Source organism: Tupaia chinensis, unplaced genomic scaffold, assembly GCF_000334495.1.
Source record: "Tupaia chinensis unplaced genomic scaffold, TupChi_1.0 Scaffold000063_1, whole genome shotgun sequence".
Lineage (NCBI taxonomy): Eukaryota > Metazoa > Chordata > Mammalia > Scandentia > Tupaiidae > Tupaia > Tupaia belangeri.
Genome location: NW_006159521.1, coordinates 8,372,250 through 8,388,442, shown reverse-complemented (window position 1 = coordinate 8,388,442; position 16,193 = coordinate 8,372,250). Strand labels below are relative to the sequence as shown.

The 16,193-nt window shown below is 41.0% G+C and overlaps 1 protein-coding gene across 3 annotated transcripts in view; it reads left to right on the top strand.

The window, feature by feature from the left end:
* The window catches only part of AQP9 (aquaporin 9), a 53,652-nt gene that overhangs the window by 29,317 nt on the left and 8,142 nt on the right, over positions 1 to 16,193 (top strand). For all 3 annotated transcript variants that reach the window (XM_006141780.3, XM_027765994.1, XM_027765992.1), the window contains 4 exons: positions 4,453 to 4,579; positions 10,203 to 10,340; positions 11,705 to 11,823; positions 15,732 to 15,949. In XM_006141780.3, the coding sequence (XP_006141842.1) occupies positions 4,453 to 4,579; positions 10,203 to 10,340; positions 11,705 to 11,823; positions 15,732 to 15,949 (602 nt within the window). The remainder of the gene's footprint in view (positions 1 to 4,452; positions 4,580 to 10,202; positions 10,341 to 11,704; positions 11,824 to 15,731; positions 15,950 to 16,193) is intronic.

Sequence of the window (16,193 nt, the reverse complement as noted above, 5' to 3'; positions counted from 1 at the left end):
AAGGAAAACAGAGTGGGAAACCAAATATCCAGCAGTTAGACAATACATTTGACTATCTAAGAGCTGTTTCCCTGCTGCTGTGAATATAGGCAGGAGAGGCAGTCTAGGGAAGATACTAGAAGGCATTTATCTGTCTCCTTCATCCCTTTCCAAGCTACAATAAATATTTGTAAAACTTATGCAGTGTTGTGAAACTGGGTTGCAATTTTCTGAATGGCAATTCTGATGACAACTCAAGTCTCCACACTGTTCATCTCTCCCTTTGCTCCTTTCCTACAATGCACAGCATCAATTATCATCCCTAGGAAAGCCATTTTAGCATCTAGGGTGGAGGAGGAGAGTATTAATCACAATGAAATTTGGCAGAGCATAGTCCTCCCCAGGTCCACTTGAGCCATTTATAGCTTTTATGTCCCTTCTAGACTAGCACAAGTGCATGTACATCAGAATTGTAAAAGAGGGAGGATGCCTATTTGGAAGGCAGTGAGAGCTCAGGACTGGTCTATCTCTGGGTGCATCTCTTTTTGCCTCTGTCTGTCTAAATCAGGCTATCTCAGTGGTCAGAATTATTTTATTCCTCTTTTCAGGAGATACTACTAAGATATTAGTTAGCTTGGAAGTCATGCCCAGAGCATTTAATTGTCTTTAAATTAAAAGACACCAACATAGTTTTAATTCTGACAGATACAGTAGTAGTTAGAGATTCTAGAAGAAGAATGTCAATTCTACATGAAATTGGTAGGCCATGAAATGGACTCAGGGGATTTTTTTTTTTTTTTTTTTTTTTTTGAGAAGGGAAAGGGCACATATTCTTGCCACAACTTTATTTAACATTCAGTATGGGACATGAGGTCAAGACTATGTGTCAAGTGCATGTGATGTACACCCCATGAAGACATCAGGCTCTCCTACTTCTCCCTACTGTCTGGCAGTTAAAACCAAGACATGTCCTTCTATCTTAGACCTGGGAACTGGAAGGGACATTCAAAGTTCATCTATGTAATTTCTTTGCCTTCTGGGAACAGTAAACTGAATCATTCTTTATATATTAGGCGTCTGTGTTTGTAAATTCTGTTTCTCTGGAGGAGTTCACAATTACAATGTGCAGGAATTATTTAGAATCAATTCATCACTATCAGAAATTGTTTGGTGCAATATTTCCCATTTCAGTTCCAGACTCTTTACTTTTCATCCTTTACGAAGAGGTGTACTAGCTGGTTATTTTCTGATAATAAGCCTTCACATTCTTAATCTCTTTTTCCTGAAATATTTGTTCCTGAAGCCATTTCGTATATGTTCTATTTCCCTGTCTTTAAATAATATTAGTATCTGTTGCTTAATACTGAGACTTCCTTCAAGGTAAGTTGCTTTTGTTTAGTTTTGATACCCAAACTGGACTCTAGGAAAACTACTGTCACTCTGACATACAAAGAACAACCATGTAATGAATCCTACAGTCCACAACGTATACTTCCAGAGCCACACAAGCTTTCTGTTCCACAGCATCATGATAGCTGGTGGCCATTTATTGTCTTGTGGTTTTTCTATCAAATTTATATGGAATTGTTCTATCTTTCCCAAGAACTCTCCTTCACCAAATATGTATGTCTTTCTTTCATTTTCTTTGCCAGAGGACATGTGCACTTACTAGAGAGAGACAGAGAGACAGGGGGAAAGCATCTTCCATGAAGCATTATCACACTGTCATGCCTTCTCTACCTCTCCCTCCTTTCAAAATTTTTGTCACACATACACATGCATCCAGAGTGCTTTTCTTGTTTTGTTTGAGAGATTTTTGCTATATAATGCATGTATTCGCCTGAGACATAGAGACAGAGAGAGAAAAAGTGAGAACGATGCATGTATTCGCCTGAGACATAGAGAGAGACAGAGAGAGAAAAAGTGAGAAATCACCTTCCGGAGCAGGGGGTGGCCACACTGCAATTCCTTCTCCATTCTCTTCTTGGGATTTTGGGCATGCATGCCCATTACCTGGCATGACTTTCAAGCTGCCAGGTCCAGGACTCGAACTGGGGTCAATCATATGGGATTCTAGTACCTTAACTACCACGCTACCTGCTGACCTGCATCCACTGTTTTTAAGTCTTTGAGTCTGAAATGTGAACCATGCCAGCCAACTAGATAGAATCTAGCTCTCTTAACCACCAAACCATGCAGTGGCCCCACCAAATATTTCTTTAATGAACTATGACTAAGTGGTTTTAATTGGTTGTTTAATAAGTATGTTGGATCTATTTCTTTTTTAAATTGGGAAATACATGGCAAAAAAGGGTGAATTCAATGAAAAGTTTTCCTCTAATACCTGTGTCAGCCATTCAGTTCCTCACCATTTTCACCTACTTGTTTGTTCATGAAGACAATCCATGTGCATAAAAATAAATACATATGATGTACTTTTGCAGGATCTCACTAGGTTGCAGTGCTCCTGCTTCAGCCTCCCAAGTAGCTGGGTCCACAGACATGTACCACCCAGCCTAGCCACTAAGTGGGCCAGGAATCAAACTGGGCCTCCCACATGGCCTCAATCTCCTGAGTAGCAGTGTACAGTGTGTGCTACCACAGCTTCTACATAATGGACTTCTAATATATTTGGCAGTGTATTTTAACCTCTGTGACTTTTTTTAAAACTTTAATAATATTCCTTGGGGGCCTTTTGCTTTGGTACAAACAACTCTCTTATTCTATTTTACAGCTGCCCAATAGTCTTCTTTTTTTTTGGAGAGGTTTTCGCTATAGGGCGCGTGCACTTGTCAGACAGACAGAGAGAGACATAGAGACAGAAAGCGAGAAATCACCCCCCAGAGGGGATGGTCATGCCGCAATCCTTTCTCCTCCATTCTCCTCTCGAGATCTTGGGCATGCACGTACACGCGCCCGGTGTGAGTTTTAAGCCACCAGGTCCGGGACACAAACCGTGGTCGACTATGTGGGAGTCCAGCGACATAGCCATTACACTAACTGCTGGTTCCCCTAATAGTCTTCTGAATAGATGTACCATAATATATTTATTCCAAACCATTCTCCTTTTTTTGAATTATTTTTATTTAACTTTATTTTATTTTACTTATCGATTTTAATTTGACCAGAGAGGGACAGAGAGGGAGAGAAGGAGAGAGAGAGAGGAGAGAGAGAAAGAGAAAGTGAGAAAGCAAGCCACCAGGTCCAGGACTAGAACCAGTTGGAGCCATGTGGGAGTCCAGTGTCCTTAACCACCACACTACCTGCTGGCCCCCTGTACACCATTATTAATAATAATTTTATTCTTTAAAATATTGTGTAATGGGGTCAGAAAGTAGCATGGTGGTCAAGGCACTGGAGTCCCACATGGACAACTGCTGTTTGAGTCCTGGACCAAGCAGCTTGAAAATCATACTGGGTAAGGGTGCATGCATGCCCCAAATCCCAAGAGGACCATGGAAGAGAAGGAATTGTAGCATGGTCACTTCCCTTGAGGGGTGGGGGAGCAATTTCTCACTTTCCCTCTCTGTCTCTCTCTCCAGTGAGAACATATGCCATGGCAAAAACTAAAATCAAAAACAAAAAAGAAAAATGAAATTGCCTCTACCCTGAAGGTTGTGGTGGACAGGCTATCATACTTCATCTGCATTGTATAACTGTTTGCAGAGTTACTAAGTGTATAGCTCTGTGCTTCATGCCATAAGGAATGCAGAAAGCAGTGGGTTTGGCATCCTCTGCTCCCCAGGAAACTACAGCCTTATGGGGAGTGGGGGAGACAAAGGGATGAGGAGGGCAAGACTGCCAAGTCTATCCTGCTACAGCGTTCCTTTCCATTCTTGCACATCAGACATTCTCTAATACGTGGTGTTTACACTTACTGGATGTGTGTGACTGTGTGTCTGTCTTTTGTGGTTTCTACTGAGAGCTACTAGAGCAGCAGTCTCTAACTCCAGTGCCTACAGGGACTAGGAAGGTGACTTAAATGAATAAAGTGAAATGAAGTGAGCCAACAGAGAGGGCATAGCTATGAAAAGGGAGAAGCCAACTGCTTCTCTGGTCCAAGGGGTTCTTTCCCTGTGGGTTGCTTATCTTCTGACTGATTAAGAATCAATGGGAAACACCTCCATGGGATCTTTCTGCAGTTTCTTACAACTGTGTGTGAATCCAGATTTTTGCAAAAGAAAAAGTTTAATTTTAAAAAAGGCCAGAAACCTGGATCATTGGGCATAATTACTTTATTTATAATTAGGCAAAATGTTAACTTCGCACAGTCCCAGAAAACTCTATAAGCCAGGTGCAGCCGTGGGTCTATCATTCTGCTACCTATGCATAACTGGGTCACTATCATTGGGTTTGTGGAAAGCCCAAGGCAGCCCAATCCACACATTTGCTTTAAAAAATAAATGTTGTTACTAGGAGTTTCCATTGTAGTGGCAACCCCCCTTGACTTGTTGAGTTTTCCTTTCATTCCAGGTCCTTGGATGTGGCACTGTTGCCCAAGCTACTCTCAGTCGGGGACTTTTCGGAGGAATCATCACTATCAATGTTGGATTTGCCATGGCAGTTGTAATGGCCATTTATGTGACTGGGGGTGTCTCTGGTAAGCAGTGGAAATGATAATAGCTATGTTACTATTAACGCAACCATTTCTATGTGCTAGCACAGTGGTGGGTGCTTTACATGCTTCCATTTTAATTTAATTTACTTCCATCTCAACGATGCTGCAGGAATATGTGTTTGGCATGGTGGTTAAGATGCTGGACTCCTACATGGCTGACAACCATGCGAGCAACGGAAGTGATGGCTTTGCTTTCTCACTTTCTCCCTCTGTCTTTCTCTTTCTCTCTCTCTCTCTCTCTCCAGTAAACATGTGTGCCCTATAGCAAATTTAAAAATAATAATAATGATAAATAAAGTTAAATAGATATTTCTTTTTAAAAAGAATATGTATTTGTTCCCATATTTATAAATGATAAAACTAAAATAGCCAAAAAAATTTGAGTCATTTATGCAAAGGCAACATTTAGCAGGAGACAAAGATGGGGGCTAGAACACAGACTGATTAATTCCTAAGTCTGGCCACTGCATTATATTCTTTATCAGTTGGCTTGATCTTTTACTTGCTCTACCTCGCACTTGAAAGCCATTGCCCACATGACTGTGAATAGCTCAGTGAAGGTCACGCCAACAGAGGCATGTCCTGGACCTTTACCCACAGCAATTAGAGAGTCTAGGTCTCTTGCAAAATGAATAGTGCCTTCGTAAAAGTACAGATCTGAGTTAGGAGGTCTTAGTCTAATTCTGCTCTGAGAAGTAGGCTGATCAAAAGCCATTTGCAAGGTTCAGAGAAGCAAAATGAAATGAAGACATTTAAGGTAGTCTGGACACTTAAGAAGGGACGTAGAAACAATCCAGTTACCCAAAGTGCCCCAGATCTTCCAGGAGCCTTATGCCTCTGAGCACTGAGGCAAGATTGTCGGTGATCAGGGTAGAAAGGGAATTAAGCCATCACTTCATGCCGGGCACCGCACAGGTACCGACAGCCTTAATCTTCTTTCTTCTTTTTAACAGCACCGTAAAAAGGGTATTATTGTCTCCATTCTATAAAGAAAATAGGGGCTGAGAGGGATTCAGTAAATTGCTGAATGCCCTGTAGGTGGTCAAGAGACAGAATAAGGATTTGACCCAGGTCTACATGACAGTGAAGCTCATGTTCCCATTCTTATGCAGCATGTGCATTGGTCTATCATGGGAAGGTTATTACAGGCAGAGCCTCTGGGCAGAAGGACCCTAGCAGAGGACCCTGCAGTTAAGCTGGCTGGCCTGGTAACAAGTGCTTCCACTGGAACCCTGAAGAAGGATTGTGCAGATTCCCTGGGAGCCTCTGTGGACTGGGGACCTGGAATGGTCATTCACTGGCTATGCTTTCTATTTTACAGTCAAATTCAAATTCTGGAGCAGACCGGCTTACAGATTCCTATGTATTTGTTATATTTTGCACAAGGACTGTCTCCATCTAAATGCTTATTGAGCTTTTGCTGTGATCTCAGCACTGTGCTTCCTACCTCAAGGCGAATCCCAGGTAGAGCACAGAATAACCAGGGGACCACCTTGAGTGTCCGAGGCTTAAGTACAGTGTAGGTCTGCAGACAGACACAGCACACACTCTTGGACTAGAAAAGGGTATAGGATGCTCCACTGCTGCCCTGACAAACTCCTGCTACATTCACATGAGTAGTTTCTACAAACCATGTGACAGGGATGTGGGCATATTTTCAACCAACTTTTAGACAGTGACATTGTTTTGGAGTATTTTGTCCATATAACACCCAGAACTGAACACCAGCAAGTACTTTCTCAGGATTAATTGGCCTTAGACCCTAACATTCTTCACCATCACAAGGTTGATCTACATCTGTGTTCATGGGTATTCTTGGGGATCCTGGACCCTGGGAAGGAGAGAGGGAGTGAGGAGATAATGTGGACTCTTGTCCTCTGACCCCTGAAGTAGAATAAGCCTCTGTGATCAGAGGGTGAGGGTCAGAACTGATAGGAGTGTTTTTACTAGAGGGTGTTTCCAGGTGAGGGTCAGGGCCTGAACAAATTATTTATGAGAGACTTTGAGACCCCAAAATTCAAACAGAACAGTGTTGGAGACTGGCATTGGGCTGGGAAGGGAGCACTTATTGCCCCATCTCTGTTTGGAACCTAACCCAGTTTAGTGCCCTGCGGACTGGTGGTTTTGGGACATGCAGATAATACACTGGTCTACCATGACATCCACATGAACCATAGCATCGCCATTGGTCTCTAGCACTGCAGAAACAGGAAGAGATCATGTGTGGGAGCTGACCTTCTCATAGTGACTGCAGCTAACACGCTAGTTTGTGGGCACATGTGAGGCTCTGTAAAGATTCCCAAAACAGCAATGTATACTGGGCATAAATATATATATATATGTTCCTATCTTATAGTAACAGTCTGGTTAGGTCAGTGGACACTTGACTTTTAAATATAAAACATCACCTATGGGGACCAGCATTTAGCGTAATGGCTATGTCGTTGAACTCCCATGTAGTTGAACACGGTTCGAGTCCCGGACCTGTTGGCTTACATTCATGTCGGGCATGTGCGTGTGTGTAACCAAGATTCTGAGAGGAGAATGGAGGAGAAGGGATTGTGGTGTGGCCATTCTTCCTGGGGGGTGATTTCTCACTTTTTGTCTCTCTGTCTCTGTCTTTCTGGCGAACACACGCGCCCTATAGCAAAATCCTCTCCATTAAAAAAAAAATCACCTATGGTAATGAAGTTATAGTCTTCAGCTCCCTTGTGAATTGCCAATCAAATACAGTCTATCAGAACTCACCACACCCTAATTATTAAGATCTTGAGCAATGTATTTAGGCTGCCTAGTTTTAGTTGTTTTTGGTGTAGCATTTTATGAGTGAAATAAATTCATTGAAAAAGCAAAATAGCCTTGTGTAATTAATTACAAATAAAATATAAGGTTCTAGCCATCACAGATTTGTCTGTGGGTCGTGGTAAGTAAAGGATTTTCCTAGACTAGAACCTTGAAAGAGTTTTCTCTGCTTTCCTGGGCTTTTATCTTGTGCTTCAGGGCTCCAACTGCATCCCTGGGCTCTTTATCTGAATAATCTGATCATCACGACAAACTTGGCAGAGCCAGAATTTGAGTGCAGGACTCTCTGACTCTCATGTTCTTTCCACTGCACTGCTCCACTTTGTCTTTGTGGTAAGCCAGGGATGACCACTCATCTCTGCAGGAAGAAATTTCTAGTAGCCACTTGACCTCAGTTAAAGGGATCAGAGTGCCACTGGCCTTCCTTTCTGGACCTTACTGCTCTTTCGGACCCTTGCAAAGTACCTTCTTGGCACATTCTCTCTGGTCCCCAAACAACTTTCCCCTTCTTTAGATCACTGTAGTCTGAGCTATCTAAATAAGGCTTCTGATTATTTCTCAAACTTTCTTCTCCTGCACACCTACTGAGTGTCTTATATGGCATGAGGTCAAAATGAATAATATTTCCAGCAGAGTTCCTGTGAGGGACTAAACAGCCTAAACCTACCGTGGGGAAAAGGAACCTCCCATAGGTAGACGCATTGAGTGAAAGTATTTTTGATTGGAGGTGATTTCTTTGCCCTCCTCATCCTTTCGCAATGGTGCCTCTAGGCTGGCTGGGTGGCAGGGCTGTCTCCAAGAACTTCTCATTGTTCTGGTTGACCCCACACTCCCTTCCTAGTGAGCTGCCTTCCTCTAGTCTCTAGTGCTGTGGCTCTCTTGAATTAAAAAATAAAACCCAACAGTTGAAATATTTGTAAAGCTTCAGGAAACCATCTGTGTTTTGTTATATTGGCATTCTCTTGCTCATATTAGTCTCTGAGTGGTAGAAGTAGTTGTGGTTTAGCCAGGAGCCAGAAGCCCCCTGCACTTTGACTTGGAAACTCAGCAAAAACATAACTTTCTGCATGGTTTAGATGGAGAAGGAAGAACAAGCTGGGGACAAGTGCTGCTATTGGTTCTGTGGAGGGTCAAATGACCCAGGATCATCATCATAACATTATCATCATCATCATCTCTGTATGTTTATAACTGTGTCCACAACGCGAAGGTCCACATCTCAGTGTGATCTTATTAACCATGACTCTGATTCTCCCTCCAGAATAAATGTCATGAATATTCCTCAAATACCCTTCTTCCCTAGGAAGTGAGCCCATATGATTTTTTATATGCTTTATTTTTTCTGCTTCCTAAGAGAAACCTTTATAAACATGGTGGGGAAAGTCTAGTGTTTTAACTAGAACACAAGCTCTAGAATTCAGATAAACTTGAATGTGAATTCTGGTTCTATCACTTATTGGTCATGTGACCTTAAGATATTTACTTTCTGTTTGATATAAAGTGGAAGAATATGGCAGATTTAATGCTAAGTGAAGCAAGCCAGACAATGAAAGACACACATTGTATGTCCCTGTTCAATATATATCAAATGTCTGCACTCTGTTGCAGAAACTGAAAGATTAGAAGGTATTGGGTGATCAGAAAAGTCATGACGCATTTTTTCATAGAAAAATACACCATGAGTTTTCAGACAACCCAATATAATTGTAGGGAGGGCAAGTATAGATACTAGAGACAGTATAGGAGAAGATAGATGTTAGAGGATACATAACAGGGGGTGGGAGGGAGGGGATTAGGGAAATAACAAACAACATTTATTAGACACAAAAATGAAAAGTTATCTGCTGATGATGATATATACGATAATGTCTTTGGCCTGACTGATATGCACTGTATTCATGCTGGGAAAAACCATGTTGTACACTATAAAGATGTACAGTGGTTAAATGTAAATAAATTTTAAAAGAAAAAAAATTTACTTACCTTCTCTGTGTCTTGGCTTCTCACCTGTTCTCTTAAGTAGTACCCATCTCATTGGGTTCGTAAGAGGATCAAGTGCAAGTGATACTATTTCAATAATGTCTGACACGTGCTCAATCAATGCTGTTACTAGCAAAGCTAGCTAAGATTTTAGCGATGGACTACAGAGCAAACCCTGTATCTGATCTCGTGGCTAAATGAAATCAAGGCAGCTGATTTCTCTGGCTGTATTTTGAGTTGGAATGAGGGAAATGTTGCTACATTTCTATGAGAGAAACACTCGTTTATGCAGAGGAACTGAGAATTCACTCAGACACTGTGATCACCCCAAAATAAACTAAGCCCTTGACCTCAGGGAGAGGCACAGCCCAGCAACCGAACATCATTTCCTCTTAAAGGGACATCTCTTTTCAGTCCTAAGATTGTTTTTATAGCCCATAGGCATGAACCAAGAAATTGCAAGATATAGACTTAGTCATATATAGATATATAGTGTAATGGCTTCTAAAAGCATATATTGATAAATATAACTTCAAAACAGAATAAGTAACTTGAGCACAAGTTTCTTTCTCTATCTGCCTCCCTTTTCACAAAGATAAACATCCTAAACAATATCTAACGATGCTGTGAGAATTATTAGCCTCCATTCCTTTTACCAACTCTGTTTCTTTCACACACACACATACACACAACTTTCTACCCATATACAGTTCTCTACCTAGAAGACAGAGTTCTGTAAACAGTCTCTAGATAAGGTTTTCTTTATAATAATTCTCCTTTCTGGCCTTCCCTCTGACATCCCTAATCATCTCTTTTTTTGCAGGTGGCCACATCAACCCAGCTGTGACTTTTGCAATGTGTCTCTTTGGACGGATGAAATGGTTCAAATTGCCATTTTATGTGGGAGCACAGTTTTTGGGAGCTTTTGCAGGAGCTGCAACCCTTTTTGGCATTTACTATGGTGAGTGGGGCCTCGGAGTCCAAAGGTTATAGAGAACTGGGCACTATTTGAAAGTCAAAATTTCTTAGTGGGAAGAGGTGAGCTAAAGTGAGAACAGAAAGTGTTCTACCATTGACAGGAAATTCAAAGCTTAAGATAATGAGCTATTAGCAGTACCATTATGGCAAATTCATGAAGCCTCTGATGAAAATAGTCACATCTCAAATTGGAGCAAAACTAACAGGAAGTATATCTTTAGGACTATCCAGCACTGCAATGAGAACATGCATAAAATAAGTGATAGGCCAGTGGCTTCTCCATTGTTTTCTCTGATTTGACTAGGAAAGAAGGTGTTGACTGGTGAAAAAGGGTTTGATTACTAGGTATTTAGGAAGGAATCTGGCAAAATGTCTCTGAAGGAAGAGATACAACAGAGTAATGGGCTGGGTGGGGAGCCGCATCTTCCTTTTTATCAAGTAACCAGAGTTTCTACTTGACAGCAGAAGAAACACAGTGCTGGTGTTCAGGGATCTAGACTTTAGTTATAACCATATCAATGAGTAGCTGTGTGACTTAATAAGGCATCAAACCTGATTGCCCTCTATTTCTTCCTCTGGAAATAAGGGAATTGAACTAAATGACTAAATGACAATTGAACTAATTGAACAAGGCCCTTTAAATTAAAAAAATCTTGGGTTTCCATGATACCAATTGTTCAAGCAGTTCCTCTCATCTAACCCAAAGTAAACCTCAATATATGATGACCATCAAACTGAAGACCTTAGCAGCTAGAACTTTTGAACTAAGCCTTAGAGAAATAAGTTGTGAAAAAAAGTCTTTCTTTAGAGTGTGTTTCTCTGAAATTTAAAGTCTAAGAGGACTAAAGAGGAATTCAAAACCAGACCAGAAGTTCAGTCAGCTGCTGTGGCAAGAGAGACCTGGGCCAGTGCTTGCTGTGTCAGTGGCCATCATCCCCTGGCTCTAAGGGCATCTTTACTACATACTGAGACACCCTCTAGTTCTGGAGTGGTAGTAAGGGTTACTGAGATTCTCAGAATTCTGAATTCTGCCTACATCCGGTCCACTTTGGCTTTGGGGTTGGTTCTGAGAATTTCCCAGGTACAAGACTGGTTCTGCAGACCCCACTGACTAAGGATTTAGTTCATGCTTAGACTGGACTACCTAGGACAGCCAATGGATTTCTACCTTTGAGCTGCCATCTTGGGATTCCCCTGGGTAGTGCTGTAAAGCCAAGAGAGACAAAGCTTATGGGTATACCGAGCTCCACCTGAGTGTTTGACTGTGGTTGTTTAGCACAGCCTGGCATAGGCATCCCTCGACCCTTCCCAGAGAACACTAATGTCCTGGAGCTCTGTTTTCCACAGATGGACTTATGTCCTTTGCTGGTGGAAAACTGCTCATCGTGGGAGAAAACGCAACAGCGCACATTTTTGCAACATACCCAGCTCCATATCTATCTCTGGCGAATGCATTTGCAGATCAAGTAAGTGTAGATTCAACCAAAATCTAACTTTGGTGAAACTGCATGATCTAATATGGGGAACCCTTTGGAGGATAATAGGCCTTTCAGAAAGGAGAGGCTGTGCTTCAAAAGTCAGAGTCACTGGACATAACCCAAGTATTCGTGACATTTTTTTTTTTTTTTTTTTTTTTACCTTTGCAGAAATCGTTACCACTAGGAGAGCTTTCTGCTTCTAGTGGATGACTAGACAGTTGACAAAATATTGGATGACTGGACATTTCAACTCTTGTAGAGGCAAATGGGGTTTGATTCACTATTGTCCTCTTTTATGCACATGTTCTAAGTGTGGAGGCCCCAACAAAAGACATTTCTATCTCAATCCAAGGTCTGCAAAGTGTGTTAGTTGAGCCTGGGGTATCATGGATCCTCTCTGTCTTGCCATGTACATAGGTTTATCCAAAGTCTCATGATAGCAGAAGTTTTAAGTGTCTCTTCCCTATGGACATCTTAACAGAGTTGCTAGCGCCCAAGCATCTATAGGGTAGCCAAAAATAGCATGACTGTTCCAGTCAGTTTGTAGCTGGATCAACACATTCAACAGACTCTTCCTCCATTACTATGTCCCAAGAAGGCTACCAATCATTTTAATCAGGGCAGAGGAAGGAAAAAAGAAAGGGAGGGATGGTCAAAGAAAAGAAGGAAGGACTTCTCTTTCAGAAACTCTAAGTTCTTCTCTTACAGTCAGGACTTACAATACAATACAGTAGGGCAGATCAGAGTGGCATGTGTATAAAACAGAGCTTCCAGTTTACAGCTATGCCCACATTTATTCAGTGAGTGGTTGAAAGACTATGCCCTGATATGCTTAGCCTCTGCCTTACCACTTTGATCAATAAACCAAACAAGCAATGAGTGTTTTAATGGACACTCACCCTGTGATCAGCCTGTGTCTGGAACTTGAAAAACTGATAAGCAAATGTGACTTGTAACCATCCAAAGTTCAGAATCTTGTCGAATTTCACTTATTCCCCCAATTCTTGTCCTCAAGATCTTCACCAAGTGCCTTGGTCACAAGGAAGCTGTTTGATATCTGTCAGAATCTGAGTATCTGAATTAAAAAAGCAGTTCTGCCCTGAGATCTGTATGTAGTTTCAGCAAATTACTGAACCTTTTGGGCCTCAAGTTGTTAGCTTATAAAATGGGAATAATATTAGCCCTCATCAGTTGACTTGTAAGGATAAAAATATATATAAAAAATAAATGCATGTGGCTCCCCCCTCTCTTCCTCCCTTTCTCTCTTCTACCACCATTGTTCTTCTAACAGAATCTTGTTGAATTTCACATATTCCCCCAATTCTTGTCCTCAAGATCTTCACCAAGTGCCTTGGTCACAAGGAAGCTGTTTGATATCTGATCAGTAAGGGTTTACACTCACTATCTCTAAAGCTTTCTTCACTGTGTCCCCTTATCTCAGAGTAAGTTGCTAGTTTCTCTAAGGACTATGGTTTTCAAGCCAGTTATTACATATAGCTAAGTAGAGATAGCAAGACTCTGGTGCTCCAACCATGGTGCTCTGTATTCCTTAAGTTTGGGGGAGTTCAGAAATATGCCAATTGTCAGTCAGTCAACACCCAACACAATTCTTGGCCACCATGACCATATTTCTGAATAATGTTGTCTCAAGATTACTAAATTGTTTAGCTCTAAATATTGCTCAAGAATATCCCATAGTTCAGATAATAATTAATTATTCACTTAGCCAGTGCATTTTTATTGGGAACCTATGAGGCTAAGTATAGCTCCACACTGCTCCTTCTTCAAGGAATTCAGGGTCTGACGCTCATTCTGACAAGGAAACAGATCGTTACTTTCTAGGGCAACAAGGGCAGTGATAGAACTGAAATCAGCATGCACAGAGACCCAGAGACTGGCGCTTTTACACCATCTGGGAAAGTTGGGAAAGGTTTCCAGAGAAGGATGCTCTTGGGAGAACATGTCCTTTTGAATTATTTTAATATAATTATTTTGGAAAACAGATGAAATGAGTAAGAGCTTAAACTCTAACATTAGTTGTTTTGTTTCCATCCTGTTTCTTCCACTTATGAGCCATATACCCTTGGACAAGTACCTTAACTTCTTTCTACTCAGGTTTCTTCATCTATAGATAGACAATAATAGCAGGATTTACCTTAATGATTATTATAAAGTTTGAATAAGTAATGTGTATGAGGTACCATATTTCACATAATAAGTGTTCATTAAATAGTAATTTTTTTTATTTAGCCATTAAAGTAAAATAATAGTTAAGAAAATAGAGAGTGGGGAAAATACCAGCCATGTACGGTCTTTAAAAAGTTTATGGAAAATAGGGACCAGTAGTTAGCATAATGGCTATGTCACTGGACTCCCATGTAGTCGACCACAGTTTGAGTCCCGAACCCAGTGGCTTAATCTCACGCCGGGCACATGTGAAGAGGTTTTTGCTACAGGGCGCGTGCACTCACCAGACAGACAGAGAGACAGAAAGCGAGAAATCACCCCCCAGGGAGGATGGCCACGCCACAATCCCTTCTCCTCCATTCTCCTCCCGGGATCTTGGGCATGCACACACATGCACCCAGTGTGAGTTTTAAGCCACTGGGTCTGGGATGTGAACCGTGGTTGACTACATGGGAGTCCAGCGACATAGCCATTACACTAACTGCTGGTCCCCAAATCCCCATTTCATCATCCAATAGCTTTTCATTATTTTTCCCGATTATTATTATTATTCCGATTATTTTTTTAAACAATCAATCACTATTTCTCATTTTGCTTGTAAAAAGACTTTACCCAACATGAAATACTTTTCAGACCAATCCAGTTGAGAATATTATACACGTTCATCATCAACAAGTAATAAACCATATCTGTGTCCTACCTATGTAAGACTACAAACATATTTGAAAATTTTTGCAACAAAATAAACTCATACTTCAATTTCATTTTCCATGAACTCTTTGATGTCCCCACCTGTAACCCACTACTTTAGATTATCTGTCATTTTTGGATATTCTCTTAGGATTTTTCCTTTCATATATGTTTTTTAAAATGTCATAAGTACTTTTTAGTGTTACCATGTAGCTTTTATATTTGCAGTTTTTAATGGCTATATAATAGACTATAAGGTGGACATCCCATAATACTGTAGCTCTTGCTTTATGGTGTGTACTTGGGTGGCATCCACTTTTTCAGTACTATAAATAATGCTTAAATAAACATATCCATTTTACATTACTCCATGTTTAGTATGTCCATGGTATAATTCCCAAATATTCAACAGCAGCAAATGGTATGAGTAAATGTGTTTTAAAATGTGTATTGATAAATTATTGATAAATTTCTTTTCAAAGTGTAGTTTGTATTTAGTTCTATTAGAAAAGTGTGGAAGAACTGGTATTGTTTCCCTAATATTTAGTATTGTTTGTGTTTCTTTTATTGTGATTTATGTTTTCCTCATTCTATTTGTGTGTGCGTGTGAGAGAATTTTTGTTCATTTCCTTTGCACACTTAGCTATTGATATCTCGAGTTGTTTTTCTCACAAATGTAAGCAAACCCTTCATCCATTTCTCCCACCTGCAGCTTGCCTTTCTAGTTAGCTGAGTAGTAGCTTAGTAGGATATTGTAGTTGCTCAGGTAACAGTCTCTATTGTTAAACTCTCTGGATCCAAACCTGACTGTCTTACTAAGTGTGACCTTGGCCAGGTAACTGATGTGTAAATTAGGACTGCATTAGCATCTGCCCCTAAGACTGCTGTGAACAGAAGAGCAGGGTACTCATCCAGTGTGTGTAGCTCTCACTAGGTTTGTTGCAATAGCAGGGGTAAATTTGGGGTGGGCAAGTGAGCAGAATACAGGCTAACTCTGTCCACATTTTCTTCCTTTCTAGGTGGTGTCCACCATGTTCCTCCTAATGATTGTCTTTGCCATTTTTGACTCCAGAAACCTGGGCGTCCCCAAAGGCCTAGAGCCCATTGTCATAGGACTCCTGATTATTGTCATTGCTTCCTCTTTGGGACTGAACAGTGGCTGTGCCATGAACCCAGCTAGAGACCTGAGTCCCAGATTTTTCACGGCTTTGGCAGGTTGGGGATTTGAGGTCTTCAGGTAAGTAACAAGGTGGGGAAGAGAGAGAAAGATTCATGCTGTGCCTTATCAGGGAGGGCTTGGAGACCCAGTAGAGAGTTCAGAGGACAGAGCAGAAGTTAAGTACATACTCTAGTCATAACTGTGCAACTTGTCACTAGTGTTTTGTGGCATGATGTTTGTGTATGTGTGAGAGACAGAGAGATACAGAGAAAGAAAGAGAAGGGGAGTCTCTAGTAAATGCAAAAGAGAGAGACCTATTCCA